Raw genomic sequence first — 14,142 nt, 5'->3', positions numbered from 1 at the left:
ACACAGGGGGGGGGAGGCAGAGTACCCCAACAGGCAGGAAGAAGCAGTGTGGTGGCCGCACAGAAGGCGGGCAACAGTTCCCTGTAACACCAACACGAGTGACGCTGCCAGTACAACCGGTAGGTCTTCCAGAGTCTGAAATTTTTTTAAAGACTCTGCTGATAACCCCAAAAAGGCCATTTGTACCACCTGCCATGCCAGCATCAACAGGGGTGACAAATCTACCAGCCTGACCACCACCAGCATGATCAGGCACATGGCAGCAAAGCACCCGACTTTGTGGGGCGAACCCCAGGGTCCATGACCAGTGTCAGCGGGTGTCACCACTGCTTCTTCCGCTTTTGTGCGTGTGATAGAACCCCCTGTTGTGCGTGCAAGGCAATCCCCTGTCCATACTGCATGCAAAGATGCCCCCTCCTCTCAGTCTTCACTTGTTATGGCAGTTTCTCAAGAAACAGCATCAAAGTCCACATCCACGTCCCACCGCAGCGTTCAATTGTCCATATCCCAGAGCTTTGAACGAAAGCGCAAATTCGCAGCCAATGCCCCACAAGCCACAGTCCTAAATTCGCACATTTCACGACTGCTTGCGTTGGAAATGCTGCCTTTTAGGCTGGTGGAGACGGAATCCTTCCGCAACCTTATGGCGGTAGCCGTCCCTCGGTACTCGGTCCCGAGTCGACACTATTTTGCCCGGTGAGCCATCCCCGCACTACACAAGCACGCGTCCCAAAACATCTGCCGTGCCCTCAACGCCGCAGTTACTGGGAGAGTCCACGTGACAACGGACACGTGGACAAGTGCTTGTGGTCAGGGACGGTACATCTCCCTGACGGCACACTGGGTAAACATAGTGGAAGCCGGGACCCAGTCGGACCTTGGGACGGAACACATCCTCCCCACACCGAGGATTGCGGGCCCTATGTCAGTCAGAGTTGCCCCCACAGTGTACAGCTCCTGCGCATCATCCTCCTCCTCCTCCTCATGTTCAGCCTCCACATCAGTTACAAGCTGGAAGCACTGCAGTACTGCCTCAGCCAAGCGGCAACAGGCTGTGCTGAAACTCATAAGCTTAGGTGCTAAACCTCACACTGCTTGTGAGTTGTGGACAGCTGTGAAAGAGCAGGCAGATCTGTGGCTGAGACCGCTGAACCTACATCCAGGCATGGTCGTGTGTGACAATGGCCGTAACCTGGTGGCGGCTCTGAGGCGAGGCGAGATCACACACGTACCATGCCTGGCTCATGTGCTTAACCTCGTGGTTCAGCGGTTTCTTAAATCGTACCCCTAGTTACCAGATCTGCTCGTCAAAGTACGCCGCCTGTCAGCTCATTTTAGCAAGTCGGCTACAGCTTCCACCGCCCTTGCTGTGTTGCAGCAGCATTTGCAGTTTCCGGCACACCGACTGGTGTGTGATGTCCCCACACGTTGGAACTCTACCCTCCACATGTTGCAAAGAATTTGTGAGTAGAAGAGAGCAGTTGTGGAGTACCAGCTGCAACAAGGCCGTCGATATTCAGGTCAGACTCCACACATAAGACCTCAGGAGTGGACCTGGATGTCTGACATATGTACTATCCTGACAAACTTTGAGGAGTCCACCAAGATGGTGAGTGGCGATGACGCCATCATTAGCGTCAGCATCCCACTTGTCTGTCTTTTGCAACGTTCTCTGCAGAGAATTAAAGAGGAGGCATTGCAGCAAGAGTATGATGAGATGGATCAAGAAGCCGTAGCGGGCGATTACACACAGCTCAGCCTCATCTCATCCCAACGTCCATTGGGGGACAATGAGGGAGAGGAGGAGGAGGAGGAGGAGGAGGAAGAACAGGAGCTGGTATCATGTGCTGTAGACGGTAGTACCTGTACAACTGTCATACCGTCGGTTCAGCGTGGGTGGCCTGAGGACAGGGGGGAGGAAGAGGAGGAGGAGAGCATGGTTAGTCGTCATCTTGGTGAGGACACGGAAGTCTTGCCCGTTACCAGTCTGGCACGCATGGCTGTCTTTATGTTACTCTGCCTTAACCGTAACCCTCGCATTGTCAAAATGTTGGGTGACAGTCATTACTGGTTGGTGACACTTTTAGACCCCTGCTACAAGGAGAACTTTCACTCTCTTATTCCTGAGGTGGAGAGGTCTACAAAAATGGGGCAGTACCAGAAGGCCCTTGCTGTAGAACTGTTAAAAAAATTCCCATCTGAACACACAAGCGGCAGAGGTCACAGTTCGTTGCCCAACCAAGGCGTACAGGCGAGAGAGACGCAACTCTAATCCAGCAGAGGCAGGGGAACACTGTCAACGTTCTGGGACAGTTTTCTGAGACCCGCCCAACTTACAGGCCCTGAGGCGCGGGGTACTCTCACAAGAAGTGGAAAGTTTCAAAAGATGGTGAGGGAGTACCTTGTCGACCGTACCAGCGTCCTCCGTGATTCCTCTGTGCCTTTTAATTATTGGTTATCCATCTGGACACTAGGAATGAACTCACTCTGTACGCCTTGGAGGTCCTGGCCTGACCTGCCGCTAGCGTGTTATCGGAGCGTGTTTTTAGTGCCACTGGGGGAATTATAACAGATAAGCGCACTCGCCTGTCAACTGACAATGCTGACAAGGTGACCCTTATCAAAATGAACAAGGGCTGGATTGGGCCAGACTTCTCATCACCACCAAATGACAGCAGAGTAACATAAAGTCAAATCCACTGTGTTATTTCAGGAGGTGTATTCCCATGCACCGCTTCACACCCACACATTGGTATACGCTTCCTCATTTAGGCTGTATTTTGCTCTTCTCCTTATCCTCAGCCTCCACCACCACTATACCACCAGGGTGACCTTGGTCCGTGTTGCCAGCATTGCAAGTTCCTCCGTCCTAATTTTTGGCAGCTTTTGCTTGGAAGGCATAGGCAAAGACTATGGGAGAGCCACTCCCCAATAATGGGAATAATGTTTTTAAGATGCTGTACTGCATGGCTCTTCCAAGGGGCATTAAAACCGTCTTGTTAGGCTACTGCAACCTCCACCACTTTTCCCAGGGGCATTGATATTGTCTTTTTATTCCACTGCGACCTCCACGTCTCTTCCAAGGGGCATTAAAACCAGTCTTGTTAAGCTACTGCAACCTCCACTTCTCTTCCAAGGGGCATTAAAACCATCTTGTTAAGCTACTGCGACCTCTACCACTTCCCTCAGGGGCATTAAAACCATATTGTTAAGCTACTACGATCTTCACCATTCTTCAAAGGGGCATTAAAACCGTCTTGTTAAGCTACTGCGACCTCCACCACTTTTCCCAGGGGCATTAAAACCATCTTGTTAAGCTACTGCGACCTCCACCACATTTTCAAGGGGCATTGATATTGTCTTTTTATTCCACTGCGACCTCCATGTCTCTTCCAAGGAGCAATAAAACCGTGTTGTTAAGCTACTGCGACCTCCACCACCTCTCCAAGGGGCATTAAAACCGTCGCAGGCCCGCCCTGTTAATTGTTTTCTATTTTATGCAAGATTTCTTTAGTTAGAATTTTGAAACTCTAGGTATTCCTCAGGTATATAGTTGTTTGTCATTTCCAGGTGTTCATTTATTTATTATTTGCACACGGGGCTAAAAGGCCCCAGGTATGTGAAAGTGTAGATTTTTATGGTCATGCGTTCTAGGGTTAAGCTACTGCGACCGCCACCATTCTTCCAAGGGGCATTAAAACCGTCTTGTTAAGCTACTGTGACCTCCACCACTTTTCCCAGGTGCATTGATATTGTCTTTTTATTCCACTGCGACCTCCACGTCTCTTCTAATGGGCATTAAAACTGTCTTGTTAAGCTACTGCGACCTCCACCACTTCTCCAAGGGGCAGTAAAACCGTCTTGTTAAGCTACTGCGACCTCTACCATTCTTCCAAGGGGCATTAAAACCGTCTTGTTAAGCTACTGCAACCTCCACGTCTCTTCCAAGGGGCATTAAAACCGTCTTGTTAAGCTACTGCGACCTCCACCACTTTTCCAAGGGGCATTGATATTGTCTTTTTATACCACTGCGACCTCCACCATTCTTCCAATGGGCATTTCATTTCCTCCTAATTTTAGTCAGCTTTTGCTTTTCAGTGCATAGGCGAACACTAAGGGAGACCCACTCCCCAATAATGGGTGGAAGGTTTTTAGTTTGCTGTAATCCACATCTGTTTCAAGAGGAATTGCAGTTCCTCATAATTTTTGGAAAGCCTTCCATTCACTGCTTAGGCCAGCAGTGCACAGGAGACCCAGTTGCTATAAATGGAAAAACCGGTTTAGTTAAGGCCCTCTGACCTCCATGTCACTTCCAAGGGGCATTGGAGTCCCTCGAAATTTTTGTTAGGCATTGCACTCACTGCATGCCCTTTGACTGTGTAGCCAAACCACTTCTTTTGGTACAGAAACATATCCTACAAGACATGTGTGGTTGACTGTCCTGATATTGATGGGAATGGTCCCTGTTCCTCCTGCTCTTTCTCCTTTGCCACCACCTCATTCATCACCTGAAGCTTTGTTTTAACGGGAGTCATAGAACTGGGATAGTAGCAGGAAAACATCCAGCAATCCTCGGAGGAGGTAGGATATGCGCCAAAACGCACCACTCTCAACTCCCCTGATGGAGAAGCCAGGGCCCACCGGAGGAGTCTGGTTCTCTGGTGGGCTCGTCCAATGCTGCCCTAAAGTAGGCTGGGCTAAGAAAAGTGTGTGGGGGGATGTTCCAAGGAGAAATGGAGGCTGCTGGGGACCGTTTATGGACACCCGGCCGCCCCCAGGAGGCTGGGGAGCGTGTGTGGACACCCGACCGCGGGGCGGCTGGGGACCGAGTATGGACACCCGGCCGCCCCCTGGCGGCTGGGGACCGAGCGTGGACACCCAGCCGCCGGGCGGCTGGGGACTGAGTATGGATACCTCGCTGCCGAAGCAGCCATGAGGTAGTGGCCAGTTTCGGCCTTCTCCAAACTAAAAGGCCCCATTTCAAGTGCAAGCAAGCTAGCAGTATGGTATTGCAGCCTGGTGGTGGGTGGGTGGCAGGCTGCATACTTGTGCTTGCATTGCAAGGAATGGGGAGGTACAATTGAACACTGCCCTGGAACAAGGACTTGCACGGGGATAGTTGTAAGTCTGCATCTTCTGATGCGGAAAGGATCACTTCTGATGTGCACACTTTTAGGCAGTGACCTGGGTGTCAGAGATGCTTCCCCATGCTGTTCCCATGTCTTTACAGCACTGTATGCATGTGTCACACAGCACATGGCCAGATAAGATTGGAAAATGTTAAAATGACATTTCCCGGTGAATGCATTTGTCACGGTTGAAAGCAATACAAAAGTGCAAAAACGGATAAAAAAAATGCTGCTTGTGAACATAGCCCAAGGTGTGGAGGAGTATTTTTGTTTTTGGTTATTTATTTTACCTTATACACAAGTCTTTACCCTGGAAAGGAAGTTCCTTAACATATTTCACAGGAAAGCAGTTTCAGTTTCGTTTTTGCATGTTTTGTGAGCCCGTGAAAGTGGCTTAATACCTCTGACCACGTTGTTGACAGCAGTGACCTGGTGGTCATAAATGCTTCCTGGGGCGATGCCCATGCTGTCCCCATATCTTTTGAGCACTGTCACTATTGTTTTGGCCACTTTTTAGGCTTTCTACAGACTGCCGGGGGTGCCGCCACAAAAATGCTCGGGTCTCCCATAGACTAACATTGGGCTCGTTGCTCAGGTCGAGCACCCGAGTATCACGGCGAGCTCGGCCCGAGCTTCGAACACACGAGGATTTTAGTGCTCACTCAACACTACTCAGCACACATAAGCTGCCATTGTTCTTGGCACTACAAGTCCTGTTTTCACAGCACAATGCGCTGCCAAGAACGATGATCTTTTGTGCAGCACCAGAGATCATTTGACCTGATGAGCAAGTTTTTGCTTGTTCATTGGTTACAAGATTGTCATGAATGAGCATTACCAGGAAAGCTTATTCTCAATTCTGCACTGTAAATGGATCCTTATTTTCTAAAAGGGGTGCATTTTATAATGCACGATTGTTCTGAATGAGCATTCCTAAGAAAGATAATTTCTCGATTATCTTGTAATATGAACATGCTGATGATTACCCAATAAAGGAGCAAAACATCTCACCTGTCAGCTCAGCTATGCTGCCCAAGACCATTACAGGCAGATATATTTTTCTCTGAAACAGGCTGGTGTTTTAGAGAAAATATACTTTGAAGATCCAGCCTGGGTCCATAGCCAAACACCAGACTAGTCCAGCGCCGACTCTTCCCAGCGCTGCTAAGGGGAATTGAAAGGTCTCTGTTTACCCAAAGGCCTGTCCATAGCCTGCACCACCACTAAGAAACGCTACTACTCTCATCTCTAGGAAAAATGGTGTATATATACACAATAGATATGTACTAGCGCCCTGTAAATGGTGAGGAAGATAGTCTAATAGCTGCAGACAGAACACCGGTCCTGAGTGATAGCCCGCAAGAGGTTGCCATGTATACAAGTGATACTGCTGCGCTAGTAGATTTGAAGAAGGTTAGAAGGTTTCACAATAGAGCAAAAAATTATAAGTAGGGTTGAGCGAGTATGTTCTATTAACCCTTTCGCCGAGTATGCTCGGGCCGAGCTCCGAGTATTTACAGCTGCTCGGTGATATGGTTGAATCGCTCCCGTGTGCATGATTTGCAACTGTTGGATAGCTTTATTACATGTGAGGAATGTGTAAGAAATAGACATTCCTCACATGTAATAAAACTGTCAGTCGCAAATCATGCACACGGGAGCGATTCAACCATATCACCGAGCAGCTGTAAATACTCGGAGCTCGGCCCGAGCATACTCGGCGAAAGGGTTAATAGAACATACTCGCTCAACACTAATAACTAGCAATTATCTGTGGTGGTGATACATACAGTTACTTAAATTGAGAAGTGATTTCAGTATATTATGCAAAGTAACCTATACATATGATCAAAAAATTCTAATGAATCTTAGTCAATCCCTATTCATACGGTCCATAAAAATACCTGGAGTTAAAGGAAAAACACTCCTATAAGGTTCATAAGTAATTAAAGCTGAACTAAACCCGGTAGGAGGATAGTTCAAACGCATATGCAAAATGTTTGTTAGGAACCTACGTTTTAATAGTGTTGGTTCCTGTTTAAATGCAGGTTCTCAGTCGGGATGCAGTGCGACTCTTCCATTGCATGTCCTCCTTGTGTCCGGTCATCTGCTGTAGGTCCTTTGTCCTCGGTACAAAGCAGCAAACCACGCGATCCAGAGAGGTGTAGAGCCAGTGTCGCTCTGACAGGTAACATCCCTGGAAACCAAGCGGGGGTAGCTGGGGAGGCGGGTGACATGACAGAGACTAGGTACGGCGTCCTGTGGAGAACAGTAACCCAACGCGTTTTTGGGAATCTCTGTTCCCCCTTCATCAGGGAGTGTTCCACAAGTGAGTATTTTATAGTCTATAGCTTCGTCCCCCACCCAGTGAGAACCCTCAAGCAGAAAGAGAAGGCAGTCCGCCAGGAAGACGACATATTCTACTCACATTGATCACTGCATAGTAAATTTAATTATGTGGACTTGTCGTGCTTTACAGAAAAGTGATGGCAAGAGAAGTGGGAGGGAAATGAAAGCTGAAAACATGAGTGAAAAGTTTTTTATATATAATTATTACACTGTGTTTTAATATTTTTTATTATCAGGTAAAAATATGTTGGGGTTAGGAATAAAATTGTGTTAAAATAGTACTAGACATGCAAAAAACATTAAAAGTTATTTTGAATCTTTTTAATATGTCACCACCTAAAAAATCTGAAGTCCAATTTCACATGAGGGATATTAATGAAGTGGATGGCCCTTCTGTGTTGAAGGGACTGTGATATAAAGTATCTTTATTCTCTCCATACAGGAGTCTATGGGTATTGAACTATAAATGATGATGATTGGTGAGGGTGAGATAGGGTTAATCAGAGGTGCCCTGTTGGATTCTGTATAGATAATGACCAGGAGATGATTATTGGCATGACTGGCCTCGGGGATGAGGTGCACGTCCATAAAAAATGTTTTGTAGATGAAGTTACGTCGCCGTTTAATGTGAATATTGGATGAACGGTGTTAATATAAACTACACAGACATAAAATGATGTAACATGATATAGATTTTATTCTTGAATCAGACATGCATATGTGGATACTGTAAATTGGTGTAGATTAGTATGTACTGCTATAGGGCGGAGGGATATATACATTAACATCTGTTCATTATCTATTCTTCTGTAGGCCGTCTGAAGATTTCTCATGACTGGCATCAAGGAATGCGGTGGGCAATGGCCATAACCATTACTTCATGGGTGAAATCACATCCTCGTCTTATTTGAATATTGGATGCACAGTATTAATGTAGAATACAATGAAATACAATGAAAGGAGATATAGACTTTGTTTTTGAATAAAGTATCTATATGATTGTATTGTAACTTGGCGCAGCTTAGTGTGTATCGCGGTAGGGTGAGGAGCTAGAGGAATTAATCATGATAAGACGCTAATGTTTCTGTAGCCGTCTGAGGATTTCATAGGTGTCTGCTTCTTCCTGACTGGATTTTAAAAGGCGTATAGCTCTATAATCATGATTTAGGCCCGATGGTGCCAAGCTGTTTAGTGAATCCATTTAGCTTCTACCCCTGACACCTGACTCGTATAGTCCTCTCCCCTCCAATGTTTGGGGACCATCTAGAAACCATAGAATTTGAGACTATTATATGGCTGATTGTGGGTCTTCTTAAAGTGTTGTGAGAAACCTTTCTTGATGTCATTTAGATGTTCCTTTATCTGTTCGTGTAACGTTCTCTTGATTCGGCCTACATATGAGATGTATATGACCCCCATTGTGGAACAAGTGATGTTGTCTTTATTTGTATCACTTTTTGTCCCCTCTGATATTAAAGTCTGTTCTTTTCACAGAACCGTGGCTACAGCAGGGGCAGAACTCCCATAATAAAAAAAAAACCTTGATTATGAAGCCAATTTCCGAGTATGTTCTCAGGCATGCTGTTGCCCTTACGAGTAGGTGTGCTCTGTCTGTAAACAAATTTAGGGTGAGGTGGTAAATATTCCCCAATAACTTTGTCTCGTTTTAGGACGTGCCAATACTTATTGATTATATTCTTGAATGTCCCATTATTAATGTGATACTGGGTAAGCATGGAGACATTGATGATACTATGCTAGAAAGGATTAGATTTGTCCTCGAGATATCTTGTATCTCCTTTGAATAGGCTTCTAATTAATTGGACTCCTACCCTTTACTGATGAACTGTTCTTTACTAATGGGGCTTCCTCAATGTAATCAGCTACTATCATGCAGCCTCTTCGTATGCAGGGAAATTGGACATTTAGCAGCGATGCTGGAAGATGGCAACTGCTAATGGGCATGATACTATTCAAAGCTATTTCTTTGCAAAAGCTTTTTGTGGCTCAAGTCCCTTGATCCGCGAATATTGTCAAATCATGGAAGCAAACCCTTTCCTTCTTATCTACTAGCGTGACAATATCACTTGTATCCATAGTACTCTCATAGCTGGTGAAGATTTTCTCTGAAACTGTGGAATGTTTCAGAGAAAACTAAATCTGGTTTTACCGCACCCTCCTCAGCAGCACATCACCCTCAGCAGCACATCACCCTCAGCAGCACATCATCCTGTGCAAGGAGGACCTGTGCTGCCGAGAACAATGGGATCTTATTTGCACGACCAATGAGCCACTGTTCATGTAGTTTCACACCCGGTAATGGAGGGTATGTATGAGTTATATGTATAACTCATACATACCCTCCGGTCCCAGCTCAGAAACTGGCGAATCCCCACAGTGCCTGCAGACTTATTGATTTGGACCGAACAATCCCTTTAAAGCCCAGTTTATACACTGCGGATTTGTGGTGCAGACGCTGCACTGCAAAAATGTACTGTACAATAAAGGTTAATGGGTGACATTACAGGAAAAACCTGCATGAAAATGAAATTTGCAACGTCTTATTATTAACATTTATTAAATGGTGTAGGGTGAAATCTGCAAGTAACATATGGGAATTCTGTGAATTTGTAACCAAATCCGCAGCGGAAATTTCCCGCATCATGTGAACATAGCCCAAGACTTTTTTTTGCTTATTCTGGATTGCCAAACAGAAGCGTAGTCCAAGCCTGGGATAAATGCAGTATCCACACCTGATCTTTAGATCTTTTTGATATGTGACAATCTGTATCCTGCTCACATTTTCATATGAAGGTTTTGTATTGTATAGGACTGCGGATCGCCGAGAGGAATCCAAACCACAAATTCAGAGTGTGAGAAGTACTGACGTATTAATACTGCCTCACCTTATCAGTATGGCTTCAGAAAAAGCTTCTTTTATTATTTTTGTGGCAAATAAAAACCCCAAACCCCGCTAAGGCCAGATACTGGCTGTGAGTCAACAGAAAACTAAAATGAAATGCGTTACAAAGTGCATTTTTGTGGCATTTTTAACACTGTCTTTTTTACCTTCCTGGCCCTATTTCCACCATCTGCAGTATGGACAACGTAAAAAACCCTTTTTTTTTTTTTTTTTAAATACATAAGTTTTTTTTTTGTTACCAAACAGCAAAAGTCTAAGCATATATGTTTACACACAGGGGTCATGCCGCATATGAAACCACAGCATTCCTGTGCTGCTGCGCTCTTGCAGAATCACTTAATCGTGAAGGTTAACAGTGGCTCGCCTCCTGCGGGGCCCAGGCTGCCGCGAGCCGCCTCCGGGGACCAGGCTGCCGCGAGCCGCCGCCGGGGCCCAGGCTGCCGCGGCTTACAGATGCAATGTGACTGAAGCTTTTATCACCCCCCCCCCACACACCCCTCTCTTTTTAAGACACACAGCAAATAAATCAATAATAGCAGTCTGTATTGCTGTAACTATTTAATGGTACATTAAATGATAAAAGTAAAATTTTAGGTTGGAGACAATTGTATAGACTAAGATGGACGAGTTAGTCATTTATAGTGAAATGTTAGCTTTGAGAAAGATCATGGCACCTTAGTATTCTTTATAATAAAAGTTATGCCGATAGCAGGGAACTTCAGCTGATGAACTACAAGTGCGTAATCACCAGCGGAAAAGCCCAAGCTGCCAACAGGAGACTATGTACTTTCTATTTCCTTACTGATGGAAACATATCAGTGCTGCAGGCTCCAACCCAAGGTAAAAGGGTTAAAATAAAAACAAAATACTTCCACAACTAGTTTAGGAAATTCAAAAAATATATAGGTTCCTCTGTAAATGGACACGTTTTTGGAAGCAATGTCAAAACTTTTTTTTTATATATATATATATAATATCTAAGAGTCTAGGATAAACTTAAAAGAAATTGCCTCTGTCCCATCATTCTGTGCAAAATGAATGCAAATATGAGATTGACGACAGCATCTTCCTGCTCATCTCTTTGCATGTAAAAGAATGTGACTTAAAGTAACCCAACTTAAAGGGAATCTGTCACCAGGTTTTTGCCACCTAATCTGAGAGCAGCATGATGTAGAGACAGAGACCCTGATTCCAGCAGTGTCTCTTGCAGGGCTTCAGTCTGCAGTTTAGATAATCTCCTGCTGATAAAACAAAGATGTTATCAGTATAGGACTAGGAAGCCTGCTGCCAGGTAGTCTAACCACGCCTCCACCACTGATTGGTAGCTTTCTGCCTATGCACAGTGTATACAGAAATCTGCCAATCAGTGGTGTGGGCGGAGTTATAGAGCATGGCATTCCGTTAACTGCTAGATCTGCAGCATATAAAACTGGGATTTTATCAAAACTGCAGCAAGCAGCCTAGTAAGAGATACATCACTAGAATCATATTCTCTGTTCCTATATCATGCTGCTCTCAGATAACACAGCAAAAACCTGGCAAAGGATTCCATTAAAAAAATAATTATAAAATAAAAAAATCTTTAAAAAAAATCAAGCACCTAGCTGCAATGACTTCATCCAAATGAGTGCAGAACGCCATAAAGATATTTCCCTTTCTTATTATCAGACCCAAACTCTAAAAACCATGAGGTACGCAGAAATGGGTTAGTGTCCCAGCCGAGCACAAGATAAGTATGCCTGTCCCGGGTCAGCATGGTGCCTGTGATAGTAATGCAGCCAGTAGAGGACAAGGTCTCCCAGTCAGGGTCACTATCCATGCCAGTAATGGGTAACATTACTACCAATGGATCCAGAGGCAGGAGATATTGGAGCACCCCTGATCAAGCAGGTAATGATCTGTGATCACATATGGTTTCGCACAATGGCCTTGCTACACTTTTCTTGTGCATTTATGTAAAATCCAAATGATTAAGAATCATAAAAAGTCACATGTTAGAACAAGTTAATGATCAGTAATGGAACAATTGTGATGACAAAGGAAAATAAGAGGCAGAACAATTACGATGATTTCTGTGTGCATCATTGGTGTGAAGTTTCAACAGCGGTTCAGCAATCACTAGGCGCTTCACATCTGCAAAAAGAAATAAAATCAGCCAACAGTCAAGGAAAGTCAGACATTCACATATAATTGTGTGGGAATTTGTCACCAGGTTTTTGCTACCTAAATACACAGTTTTGAGCAAGGTAAGTGACACATTGCTGGTATCAGGGTCTCTGCCTCTAGAACACGATGCTATCGGCTTAGGTAGCAAAAAGCTGGTGACAGATTCCCTTTAAAGGGGTTGTAAGTAACTTGTGATTGATAACGAATAGTGATGAGCGAGCATGCTCATTACTCGAGATTTACGAGTATGCTTGGGTGTTTTCTGAGTATTTTTAGCGTGCTCGGGTGTTATGTTTTCGTCACTCCATCCTCATGATTTGCGACTGTTTGACATCTTTAATATATCTGAGGAATGCTGTTTTTTTAGGCATTCCTCACATGTATTAAAGCTGTCAAACAATTGCAAATCATGCGCACGAGTGACTGAAACATAACACCCGAGCACGCTGAAGACACTTGGCGAGCACCCGAGCATGCTCACCGAAAGGGTTAACAGAAATACTCGCTCATCACTAATAACAAAGTATCCTGGGTGGATGAGGGGAGCTGCATCACCAGGTAGTCACATCCATATACACAGCACTGTGCTTGAATAAACAATGAAGGTGCCCCCTTGTTCTGCTAATTAGTGAGGGTCAAAGGACAATGCCTTTAAGTGTTTAAAAAAAAATCTGTCAGGATCTGTGAAGGATTTATGGCAAAGAGATTAACATTACTGGAACACATTAATCCAGCAATGCCCCTCCCCCTGTGATAGGCAGCTTACTGTCTATGGACATTGTACATACAGAGCCTGGTGTGGGCGGGGTTAGCTTTCTCAGCTCTGCTGTATTGCTAAATCTAAAAGCTCTGATTGTGTGAGAATGGCTGCACCCAGTAATCTAAGTGATACATCGTTGGAATTCTGCTTCTCTCTGCCTACATCAAGTGCTCTCAGATGAGGTAGAAAAACCCTGCTGATGGGCTTGTTTTGCTTTAAACTAAACCTATTTTGAAGGAATGAACCTTAAAAAAAGAGTGGCGATATTTGACAAAGTGGTGTCTATGGGGGAGGATTATTCTATTTTTCGTCATTGAGGATTTCTACAATACGCCTTTCCACTGGGTAACATAAAATATCCATGTCAAAGGGCTTTTCTCATCTTGAGAGCAGAGATTTATTACAAGAAATTTGAGATTTTAACTATTAAACGAACATGTGAACAACCCTTTAAGTCTAGTTTGTTTTCTTAAGTAGTGGACTTTTAAAAATCAAATCTGCCAGTCTAAGCCATGTTCAGTGGAAATTTAATGAAAATACAGGTAAGGTAAACACAGGACAGGATTTACTTCTTGCACTACTCTAACCACGTGTGTGAACGAGGACATGGCCAGACGAGGTTACCTGTAGAGGAGTGCGGTGCAGCCACTGGTCTTTGTCAGCTGCAAGTTTCATACAGGCAAAAAGGTCACAAACACTGGGAAGGCCATAATACTCCTGCATGAGAAGAAGACCACACTAAGTTTACCACAGCAATACTGAAAGCAACGCTCTGTGTATTACGGATTTACATTGTGTAGCCCTTAAAGGGAACC

General features: G+C 44.8%; 1 protein-coding gene across 3 annotated transcripts in view; it reads right to left on the bottom strand.

Moving 5' to 3' along the window:
• Positions 1-10,944: 10,944 nt before the first annotated feature.
• The window catches only part of NCOA4 (nuclear receptor coactivator 4), a 30,494-nt gene continuing 27,296 nt past the window's right edge, over positions 10,945-14,142 (bottom strand). For all 3 annotated transcript variants that reach the window (XM_073685953.1, XM_073685955.1, XM_073685954.1), the window contains exons 9-10: positions 13,952-14,044; positions 10,945-12,534 (exon numbers count right to left, since the gene is read on the bottom strand). In XM_073685953.1, coding sequence (XP_073542054.1) covers positions 12,529-12,534; positions 13,952-14,044 — 99 coding nt within the window. In that variant the 3' untranslated portion in view covers positions 10,945-12,528. The remainder of the gene's footprint in view (positions 12,535-13,951; positions 14,045-14,142) is intronic.

Source organism: Phyllobates terribilis, unplaced genomic scaffold (genome assembly GCF_046119375.1).
Source record: "Phyllobates terribilis strain yellow unplaced genomic scaffold, ASM4611937v1 Scaffold_5__5_contigs__length_657084704, whole genome shotgun sequence".
Taxonomy (NCBI): Eukaryota; Metazoa; Chordata; class Amphibia; order Anura; family Dendrobatidae; genus Phyllobates; species Phyllobates terribilis.
This window is presented reverse-complemented; position numbering and strand designations above follow the sequence as displayed.